We start from the raw sequence: 12,070 nt of genomic DNA, 5'->3' as shown, positions 1-12,070 counted from the left end.
ATTTCCATTACCAGAGTGCCATTATTTGTATTTCTACAAGGAGCTGTACATAAGCATAGTACTGACCACAGCATATGTCATCGTCATCCATCTTGGATTTTACATCAGGATTCGAATTTGAAATTATTAGAACATTTATTACATGGACTTTTGCAATTTAATTCGTGGATTATTCTCAGATTATTTTTGGATTTGATTCTTGAAACTGTAAGTTCTTCTTTTTTCCCATTTTTACAGAATTTTCCAGGAAAATAAATTATCTGTTAAATTATAAAAAAATTGTTGTTTTCACTCTTTTTATGTTACTGTTTATGCGAGTCTAAACACATAACACAGGCAATACAGTGATTAATGTAATGGCATCAAGTAATAGAGTGATGAATATACTGGCATCAGGTAATACAATGATAGCAATAATGACATCACATAGATAAAGATACTGGCATCAGGTAATACAGTGATGAAGATAATGGCATCCGGTAATACAAGGATGAAGATACTGGCATCAGGTAATAGAGTGATGAATGTGCTTGCATCAGGTAATACAATGATAGCAATAATGACATCAGGTAATACAAGGATGAAGATACTGGCATCAGGTAATACAGTTATGAAGATAATGGTGTCAAAAATACAATGATAGCAATAATGACATCATGTAATACAAAGATAAAGGCATCAGGTAATACAGTGATGAAGATAATGGCATCCGGTAATACAAGGATCAAGATACAGGCATCAGGTAATACAGTGATGAAGATAATGGCATCCGGTAATACAAGGATGAAGATACTGGCATCCGGTAATACAGTGATGAAGATAATGGCATCCAGTAATACAAGGATGAAGATACTGGCATCATTTAATACAATGATGAAGATCCTGGCATCAGGTAATACAGTGATGAAGATAATACTGGCATTAGGTAATACAGTAATGAAGATACACTTTGACTGAGCTATCATGGGGGCATTTAAAGTACCTCTGTTCCACTACAAATGATCAAGATATGGGAATTTGTTCAATTTTTTGGGGAGGGGGAAATGGCAATGGGGGTGGGTGGGTTAATGTCATTGAAACTTGCTCAAGGTGTAACACTTTGAAAGACAAAAAAGATACTGACATCAGAAAAGTTTGCAATCAATGGAATTCAACTAGCTATAACAAATTTTTTGGACCACCAAGGGCATGAAGTGTTTACTAACTTACCAACTATCAACTCAAATGTAGTTTTTATTGGTTCTCTAGTTCAGTAAAATTATGTCCAGTAAATTAAGTAAATTTAGTTATAGTCTGAGATTTTACTCACCTTCACAGCACCTGGTTTGTCTGCTTTTTCACCCTTGTTCTTCTTGTCCCCCTTACCTGCTTTGTCCTTATTCTTCTGCCCACCTGCGAGGAGACATGTCTTTGATGTATATCATATACGAAGTGATCAGAAACTGTTAAGTTTATACTACATTTAACAATGTTCAGACTTTTATTGTACCGCCAACAATAAAAGGTTGATGGGTGAAAACAGACTTAAATCAAATGGATTTCTTGGAGGCCTGCTGACAGAGCAAGCAAAAGTTAAAAACTGACAATATTCTGGCTATACATCAACAACTGGTGGGATAAAAGGAAAAATTCAATAAGAGTTGCTTCCCTTTGTCTATTTACTTCCTTAATTATTGTCAGCATGTTTATGTTTCGAAACATCATGTTTTTTTTAAATCTTGTTGTATGTTTGTATGTGCTATCTATTATTGTAAAGCGCTTAGAGCCTCTCAAGATTAGGTGCTCTACTAAGTCCACATTACGCAGAGAGAGAGAGAGAGAGAAAGAGAGAGAAGGTGGAAAGACAAAAGACATTTTCATGTCTATATGAGGGCTGGATTCTGGAGTTAGCAGAAGGTAATACCTAATGTCAATGTGATCAGGTAATGTATTTGAAAGAGAAATGTTACAACTTTAAATGACAAAGATCACTGAATCTGTCTCGAATACTGTAAAGATTTACCACATTAATTATGTTTTCTTGTTTAAAATACCTGTGCCTAATTGCTTAGCATGCAGTGACCTTCAACTAAACAAGGTTTAGTAGGTTTGGTTTTCATGTGTGTTCATTACAGCAAGATATGGTGGGGGCTTACGTCAGCACCATGTTATTTGGCACCAAATATGTGCTGCATGAGGCATTTTAGTGAAAAACCCTATGTCAATGCCACAATCTTTCATGAGCAATAATGATACAAAGTTTTTTCTTTAGTGGCAATGGTCACCATGTTGGAGGTCAGCTCTACACTACCAGTTCAGATCAGGCCTCTCTCAATTATAGATGAGTTGCCTGTCAAAAAAAGGTGATATCTAATTTGCATGCAAGAAACACAGCCCACTGCTGAAATGCTACATTTTTTAAATTCTAGAATGTCACTGGTAAGTTATTATTATTCAGCTCCTGCTGGGCGCCATCTGTAAATCCCTGATGGGCCCTATCTGCAAAATCCACACACAATATGAAGATTGTCTGCTTAACTGTATCGAAAACTATGAACGTTTCGTGTACTACTTGAGCTGAAGTTCAAAGAGCCCAGACTTTGACGATCTGTAATTTGAAAAAAGACTCATGGAACTTTCCAGATTTTTTAAGTCTGTCTCTTTGTTACAGTATTCCATCTGTCTCTTAGACTGTTACAGTATTCCATCTGTCTCTTAGACTGTTACATTCTACTGACCTATCTGTCTCTTAGACTGTTACATTCTGCTGACCTAATCACAGTATCCTATCTGTCTCTTCGACTGTTACATTCTGCTGACCTAATCACGGTATCCTATCTAATCACGGTATCCTATCTGTCTCTTTGACTGTTACATTCTGCTGACTTAATCACAGTATACTATCTGTCTCTTAGACTGTTACATTCTGCTGACCTAATCACAGTATCCTATCTGTCTCTTTGACTGTTACATTCTGCTGACCTAATCACGGTATCCTATCTGTCTCTTAGACTGTTACATTCTGCTGTGCTAATCACAGTATCCTATCTGTCTCTTAGACTGTTACATTCTACTGACCTAATCACAGTATCTTATCTGTCTCTTAGACTGTTACATTCTGCTGACCTAATCACAGTATCCTATCTGTCTCTTAGATTGTTACATTCTGCTGACCTAATCATGGTATCCTATCTGTAACTTAGACTGTTACATTCTGCTATGCTAATCACAGTATCCTATCTGTCTCTTAGACTGTTACATTCTGCTGACCCAATCACAGTATCCTATCGGGGCCCCGAGTGGCCGAGTGGTCTAAAGCGCTCTCCGTTATGGATCACTGCCATCTCACCTCTGTCTGCGTAGGTTAGAGTCTAGGATTCGGCCAATGTGGGTATGTGAGAAAGCTTGCCAGTAGCTTCTCGTGGGTAGGTGGTTTTTCCCGGGGGTTTTCTGGATTCTTCCTCCACCATTAATACCGGCCGCCATGCATAGCCTATCGTGTGCTGAAAAATGGCGTTAAACCCCACAACAACAACAACACAGTATCCTATCTGAATTTGGAGGTTTTAGCTTACATTTTGTGTTAAAAATAATCAAAGAATATGGCGGCAGATATCACACAAATTCTTGAAAAGGTTCAGTACAAATGAATGTAGAGAAAATACATATCCCAAACCCTGATTAATGCTTACAACATCATCTCTACTACCATCAAATGACTAACACCTTTGCCTTTCTTCTCTCAATAAAGTTGCAACAAACAAAACCACTTTATCTTAAGAAGTGACAAATATCTACTTCAATCATACAAAAATTTGTCTTCTCCAATATTACAAAATCAAAATTAAACCTGAAGATGGCAGCTTCTTGCGTTCATCAATGACCATCTTGCGGTAGAATTCATCGCATGGGTGGTCCCAAATACTCTCACCAGTAGCAAAGTTGAAGTAGTAGATATCCTGGTTTGGATCTTGGCTGCAACAGATAAATGGCAAGATTTTAGAAATGTAGTTAATTTGTACACCTAAACTCTATTTTTGTCTATCTGTTATGTGATATTTATTTGTGACATCTGACAATTTTTAATAAAAGAGTCTCATATAATGATGAAAAGAGAGCCTTGCAAAGTGTGCACAGAAAATGTACTCTTCCTAATTGATGAAGGGTTTATCTTAAGACAACATCATATGACCCAAAATTTGCTCTGCATAACATGGAAGTTAGCAAGTATAAGTTACAACACAACGATTACTATAAAGTCATTATTTTCAACACTTTCACTTGTGTAGTTTTGCAAAATTTACATTTTTATTTGGATGTAAATTCATAGCTTAAGTCCTAGAGGAGACCATCATTGATTGGTATTTGAATCTGTTGACTGTAGCAACCATAAAATAGAAAAATTGGTATCCAACAAACAACAGTGAATTCTTAGAATCCCTATCCTTGTTTTTTGGTCTATTAATTGTACAAAAATGACATTCCCATATCCTGCAATGTAAAATGTGGGAAATATTGTTGTAAACTAACATGAATAATTAAATTTCAATTTATTTCATATAGAAAAATAGTAAATCTCTCAACAAAGTCAAATTTAAGATGTCAAAACATATTCAACTTAATTTAAAAGACTTCACACCATGGACACTACATCAGTCATAGTCATTAATATCAAAACCTGGAGGCTGAATAAAACGATTAATACCATGGCTTCCAGTGTTCAGGGAGCGGTGCATTTATTCCTTCTCTTGCTATCCAAAGTAAGTGAGGTTCTTTTATGGGGTCAATCCCAATGATAGCAGCATACTCATAGAGATCTGAAAATGAATGATCAATTTAGTACTCATGATGAATTCTGTTTAAAAGTTGTGCAGGAAAATGTAAACCAACTGGTGCCATTAGCATATTATTGGCATAATTATGGTCTGCTGCCATTATTGTTTATTGACATAATTAATGTCTGCTACCATCAGACAAAAAAAAATCTGTTTCCTATTCCACTGGTTTTAAAATTAGGATAGGTAAGTAGTGAGTTTTAAAAAAAAAATTTTTTTAAACATTATGAATATATATATATATATACATATATAATACACTAAGTGCATCAAGATCTGGGCTAAAGTAGATGCACAAATCAATTTTGGTAATTAAAAAAAAAAATTCAAACCCTGGAGAGAAAAAAGGGCTAGGGTCAGCAATGGAAAATAGGGACAGTCAGTCAACCAGAAATACATCTACTGCCATTAGCATGTTATGACCATAAATAAGGTCTGCTGCCATTAGTATGATTTTTGTCAAGTGGAACTGTATGCCTTTATTGCATTTAACAGCAACACACAACAACAATAAAAGGCTAATATCTGCAGTTAATATTTCCATTCTGAAATGATTTTGTTTTCCTGCAAAAACTACATTTTAATGTACCAGTTGATTCTATGATATTAAACCATGAGAACTGCTTCTCCCACTCAGGCCTCAAAGTTCTCAAGTTCACAGTCCTGCTGCCAATTTGATCAATGTCCTTCACCACAGTCAAGATGGAGTCAGAACTAAATATACATTCTGAATTTGAGTTCTCTTTGTTGTCATCGTTTGAGCTCTCATTCTGATCTACATTTTGCCTTTAACTAGCATTAGTGTCATTTTCATCACACATCAGTTTCCCCCCAAAATGAAGACAGATTTCGTCAACTCGTTTTTACAATTAAAGTACATTTCTGCACTCTCTTAAAAAGTGTCTCTTCATAGCATACTTCCCAAATATATAAAAAGGGAAGCATCATGGGGAAACAAGTTGCATCATGTTAATGCAATACGTGGAGAAACAGTGTATCCTCTGAGAATTTCAGATGTATTTGACTCAGAAGCTTAGGTCTCTAAGAGCCCTAACAAGATTTTCAAGATGGACACTGTGATGGCCAAATTGGATGTCTGAGTGGCACAATTTTCATTAAGGACCAACTAGAGATCATAAGTAAAAGTCTAAAACAAAATATCACTCTAACTCTCCATCCAGGAGTAAGGATAGCAAGATTTTCAAGATGGCTGCTGTGGTGGCCATACTGAATGTCCTAGTATACGATATTTTATTTAGGATCAACTAGATCATTGGATGAATGTGTGTGTAAAAGTTTCATGACCAGTATAGCTAACAGCTAGGACATGATAATTTATTGGCAAAATGCAATGCTGGTTTAAGATCAGAAGGCAAGAATATGAGTGATCACTGTATACATACAAGCAGTTCTGCATGGCTGTAAGTAAATTATAAATAAATAGAAAAAATATAATAACTGAACATCTACCTTCTTCATTTGGTTCATAGTTTTCATCATAATCCTCTTCGAGGATTAGCTGGTCATTAATCATCATCATCTTTGAAGTTGAATCCGTCTGTGACCATCTGCAATGCCAGCATCACAGAAACCTACAATGAAAACTGAAGTTATGAGGAAACAATCCTTGCATAACTATGGGTACAAGACTGATCATTTAGTTAAGAGTACATCAATTTGTTACAATTTCTCTGCACTCATTTGATACATACTGAACACCTAACTGTGAATGATTTCACTTTGTAACATCAACCTGCGTGCTTGTGCTGAACTCTAGACCGTCACCCAGATGTGTGATAGGTCACTTCTAAAAGTAAGAACTGATTAATTTCTTTGAAGTCTGTGACATTCAAGAGATGATATCTAGCAGAACCCAGGCAATAACCAAGATAACTTTAAACAGAATTAAATAACAGTGAGATTAGTTGCCACTGAACTTGATGTTTTCATTATAATATGTTGTTGTTGCTGTTGTAGGGTTTAACACCATTTTTCAGCACACGACAGGCTATACATGGCGGCCAGTATTAATGATGGAGGAAGAACCCCGGAAAGAACCACCAACCCATGAGAAGCCCTTATAGTATGTACATCTGTCTTCTCATTATTAGGTCTAAAGTATACAATAACTTCATATTGCTACTTTGGATACTTTTAGCAAAATTACTCTCTACTGGATAGTAATACTGGAGAAGTTTGTGTAATAAACAAATTAGAATTTATATATATATATATATATATATATATATATATATATATATATATATATATATATATATATATATTCAACTTCTTTCTAAATTTTTGGGTGATCTTAACTCATTTGTTCTCACAGAACAAGAATAAAGATGGAAATATCTGTTTTCATAAGCTGTCCAGTTTTTTAATATTCATTTCCATAATTAGCTGAAAACTTTTTATAGAAAATATATCTAGATCTATTTTATCAATTACTGCAGTTTCTATGCTTACCCTCAGGAATTATAACATTTCTAAATGTTAAAAGAATGTGACCTTTGTCCTGTAATATGGATTAATTTTAATGTCATGTACATGTAAATTTTTTATACTGCTCCTAATTTGATTTTAACTGATGATAAAATGGCAACCTATTTGGTACTAGCCTAAAAATGGAGAAACAATAGCTTATATCCCATACAGTTAACTGATATGACAGTAACAATAGTTTATATCCCATACAGTTAGCTGATACGACAGCAATAGTTTATATCCAAGATAGTATATTGATATGACAGTAACAATAGTTTATATCCCAGACAGAATACTGATATGATAGTAACAATAGCTTATATCCAAGATAGTATATTGACATAACAGTAACAATAGTTTATATCCCAGAAAGAATACTTATATGACAGTAACAATAGTTTATATCCCAGACAATATATTAATATGACAGTAACAATAATTTATATCCTAGATGGTACACTGATATGAAATTTAAGACCATAACAATATTAATAATACCAACAATAACAAAGAAACAGCAGGTCAGTAAATAAAAAACACAATGAAGGAATTATTTCATTTTAAATAATGGGGGCTGTATAAACTGATGATCTTATTTGCATGTATGTATGCCCTTTTTGGAGTCTTTGTGGTATAAGCCACTTTGCGTTCAGCGTTTTAAGGTGGCATATCCGGAAAGATTCCTGGGTTTTTTCCAATGGTTTTTGTAAATTCAACACTTTATTTTGTGTTTACTGTTTGCCTTGTATGTCTTTATTATGTAATTGCCTTTGACAATGACTAAGTGAGCTGAAAGCACTTTGACTAGTTAAAAACTAGTTCTGCTCTGTTCGTTGTCAGTTTCTTGCACATACAAACACACAATGTCTGCTGCTTTCTTTAACTGTATTGCTGGTATTTCGTACACCTGCCTGATTGATTTTAAGAATGTGAATCATTATAAGAAAACATTTTCATAAGTATAATCATGCTTTCTTCATACTGTATTTATCCAATATAATTTTGTGTAATGAGTTATTGATGAGTAACACAATCGTATAATGTACATTAGTGTTACCATTGAATTTTTATCTTTTAAGCATGATCTTGAACCAGCAAAACCAGTTTATTATAATTTTAACCTCTAAAACATTTTAAAATATTTCAGTTAAAGCATGCATTAAACCCATTAAATATCGATTTATGAATATTTTATTACATTAATACATACATGTACATATACATATATATATATATATATATATATATATATATATATATATATATACATATACATACACATATGTAATATAGTAACATATTTTACTTTATTTGTAAGGTAATATGTCTTGATTCACATATTTAATATATTGACTGACTTGCCTTTTAATGAAAGCTGTAATCTTGTCCGGTAACACGCACATCCATGGACCTGGTCAAATGTATTAACCTTTCATTATTTCGTTCGATTACAGTACATTAGAACCAGCTGCCAGCAATCACTTTTCAAGTTTGTGCCACTGTCGATTTACAAGAGAACTGAACTATACACCCATGGGTTGGCCTCAATTCATAAAGTTAATTTTCAAACATGATCAACAATACTGAAGATTGATCATTTAAATCAAAGAAGGGTTTTCATACAATGGAACTTGTGCCCAGACATGTTTCAAACTTGGTGTACTGGGAAGTTTAAAACATTCCAGGAAGGTTTAACTCGATATAATTATAAAATACATTCTTGGAAATAAATTCTAGGCAAATGCACTAAGTCACTTCAATAAATCATGTTTTGCATGCGAATCTTTAACAGAACAGATCTGAAGAAATTAAATGTTTCTTTCACTGTCAACTGAGGCCGACCATATTGAATCCCAGAACGCACGGATAGAATAAAAAGTCGGACCAAACCCCAAACTGGGAACGAAAAGACAACGTCAGAAACGGTACTGGAAACACTGAACCAACATACTTAAGGTTAAAACGAAAACGTTACAATAATAATGGTAATTCATGCAAATCACGTCACATCATCACAATTTTGAATGTCTAATGTGAGTTGCTTTACAAAAGCCATAATATTACTCTATTGTTTTATGTATTTAATAATGCAATATTCTTTATGTATTTTATATTGCAATATTCTTTAAATAAATGGAAGGCAATAAATTTTATTAAATTTTAATAATTGGTCAAATGAAATTAGTTTGCAATAATCCAACGAGGATGACTGTTAGTGGTATCTTAGTTTTAGAACATGGAAACTGTAGCTTAATGATAGCCGTCTAATTCTTCTACACCTTCTGTCTGCCTCTTTTTCTGTTTTCACCATCATCTTCCAATTAATTTCTTGGCCCATGTGCAGGTGTAGTTCACTGTGGTGAACTATGTGCTTGTACAAGTAAAAAATAGGTTAAAATAACACATGGTGTACATGCAAATACATATGGCATACAGTGCCAATGTAGACCTTAAAGGTTTCAAAGGAAGGCTATGTAATTGCTGTTGTTGGCAAGCAGTTCCAAAGATTGATGCCTGAGGGGGAAGAAGGAACTGCTATATGCATGGATGAAACAGTATGGTACCCTATCTCTACTGACATGGCATCTGGTTGATGCTTCTGTGGGGATCAAGTACCCTGTTGTTGGTAGTTCAACCAGTTGGTTAATGATCTGGTACATTATAATGACCTTGTCCTGTTGGCATCAGCTTCACAGGTCTTCCCACTGAAGGTCCTTCAGCATGGTGTGATGCTACTAGTTCGTCAATAGTCACTGTTGTTATGTATATTTAATTTAATTGTTTGTTTGTTAGATTTAAAAATGTTATTCCATCACAATATTGAAATGTAATATTGTTTACTAGACTTGATTTGTTCCGAATTAGGATAAGTTCTGTTTGACTTAAATTGATTTTTTTTAAAAAATGTATTTCATTGATGTAAATACCTAATAACAGAAACATTGTATCTAGTTGTTGACCTTAAAATCAGTGACAGTTTTGGTAAACATCTTTTTACAAAATTCTTTCTCAGAGGAAGAATTATGAAGTTGAGTCAAGGTCATACTGAACTACATGACATGAAGCACGTGTCAATTTGTAAACAAATTTTTAATTTTTCTAGAAGGATGAACTCTTGACCACCATCTGGGAATCTGTTTGCATTTTATTTAGTCTTATAACTGATGCTTTGATAAGAATTCTATCAGTCATGCTTTAACATCTGAGACGTTAAATTGTATTATGTTGTGACCAGTTTGGGCTGAATTTTTATTTCCTTCAAATTATTGAATTCAAGTTATTGTTTTCCCTGGAAATACTAAGGTGCTCTGATAATTCTTGGACAAAGACATTTACCGGAATTTATATGGAATTCAAACTCTGGAATAATATTTTCTGTGATTCAACAAGACACTGTTGACACAACAGTACAACACTATTGCAGACGTCATCACCTTCCATCTTGGATTTTCATCAGGATTTAAACTGTGATTCACTTAGAACTTTTCACTCATAGGACTTGTGTGTTTTGATTCTTGGATTATTTTTGGTTTAATTCATAAAACCATAAGTTCATTGAACCATAAGTTCTTTTTTTCTCATTTTTCACTTTGTAGTCTAGGGAAATAAATTATTTGTTAAATTTTAAAAATTCTGGTAAATGTCTTTGTCACTCTTTTCTGTTACTTATTTTAAGATCATAGACTCTGTGACAAAATCTTGCTGCCTGGTTCTGGACTAGTTCTAGTTTGGCTGCATTGATTTTGATGTGTGGGTCCCATACTTTAGAAATGTATTCAAGCTGTGGGCATATGAGCATCTTATAGTTGCAAGCTTTGATGTGTTTTGGGCAGGATGACAGGTTTCTTTGTAGAAAAGATGTTTTCTGATTGTCATTTTTGGTTACTGAGTCTGTGTGGGAGTTCCAAGATTAGTTTGCTGTCCAAGCTTGACACCAAAGTACTTGGCTTTGTTGGTCTCATTCAAAATTTGGATTGAATAGGAGGTGTTAATGACCTTTCACTTGTTGTTTATGCATATGTGCTCCCACTTGGATGGGTTGAAATTCATTTGCCATTTTCTCTCCCACTCCAGTGTAACTTGTTGAGGTCTTTTTGTAGTAACATTGCATTTTGTTGGGAATTAATCACTCAATATAGTAGGCAATTGTCAGCAAAGAGTCTAACTGTGGAGGAAACACTTGAAGGCAGGTCTTTGACATATACTTAGGAACAGTGGCATAACTATCTCACCATGGGCCCCACTGCAAACTTTTTGTACCAGGCACACACACCCTTACTGTCACTTATTTTTTCAGGGGCCCCGAGTGGCCGAGTGGTCTAAAGCACTCTCCATTACGGATCACTGCCATCTCACCTCTGTCTGCATGGGTTCAAGTCTCAGATTCAGCCAATGTGGGTATGTGAGAAAGCTTGCCAGTAGCTTCTTGTGGGTTGGTGGTTCTTTCCAGGGTTTTACCGGGTTATTCCTCCACCAATAATACTGGCCGCCATGTATAGCCTATCGTGTGCTGAAAAATAGAGTTAAACCCAACAACAACAACAACAACTTATTTTGTCCAGGTTGGGCTGGGCCCCCAATATGGATGGGCTCACAGCATGGCTGTACCTGCTACCATGGTAGTTACACCTCTGACTAGGAATAGGAGAGACCCTAGCACTGTTCCCAGTGGAGCTCCTGAGGTCACTGGGGAGGGTAATGATATAAACCTGTCAAGAATGACCTGTTGGCTTCTGTTTGCTAGGGATCTATGTCTAGTGTCTGGT

General features: G+C 34.8%; 1 protein-coding gene across 6 annotated transcripts in view; it reads right to left on the bottom strand.

Annotated features, from left to right (window-relative positions):
- The window catches only part of LOC149793697 (uncharacterized), a 120,140-nt gene extending 110,963 nt beyond the window's left edge, over window positions 1–9,177 (bottom strand). For 5 of the 6 annotated variants that reach the window (XM_089967688.1, XM_089967689.1, XM_089967691.1 and 2 more), the window contains exons 1-5: window positions 8,667–9,177; window positions 6,285–6,406; window positions 4,685–4,796; window positions 3,830–3,954; window positions 1,310–1,392 (exon numbers count right to left, since the gene is read on the bottom strand). In XM_089967688.1, coding sequence (XP_089823814.1) covers window positions 1,310–1,392; window positions 3,830–3,954; window positions 4,685–4,796; window positions 6,285–6,354 — 390 coding nt within the window. In that variant the 5' untranslated portion in view covers window positions 6,355–6,406; window positions 8,667–9,177. The remainder of the gene's footprint in view (window positions 1–1,309; window positions 1,393–3,829; window positions 3,955–4,684; window positions 4,797–6,284; window positions 6,407–8,666) is intronic. The other variant, XM_089967693.1, reaches the window with a different exon arrangement.
- Window positions 9,178–12,070: the final 2,893 nt, after the last annotated feature.

Source organism: Sinohyriopsis cumingii, chromosome 8 (genome assembly GCF_028554795.1).
Source record: "Sinohyriopsis cumingii isolate HCF-2022 chromosome 8, ASM2855479v2, whole genome shotgun sequence".
Lineage (NCBI taxonomy): Eukaryota > Metazoa > Mollusca > Bivalvia > Unionida > Unionidae > Sinohyriopsis > Sinohyriopsis cumingii.
The sequence above is the reverse complement of the archived record's forward strand: the minus strand, read 5'-3'. Positions and strand labels throughout refer to the sequence as shown.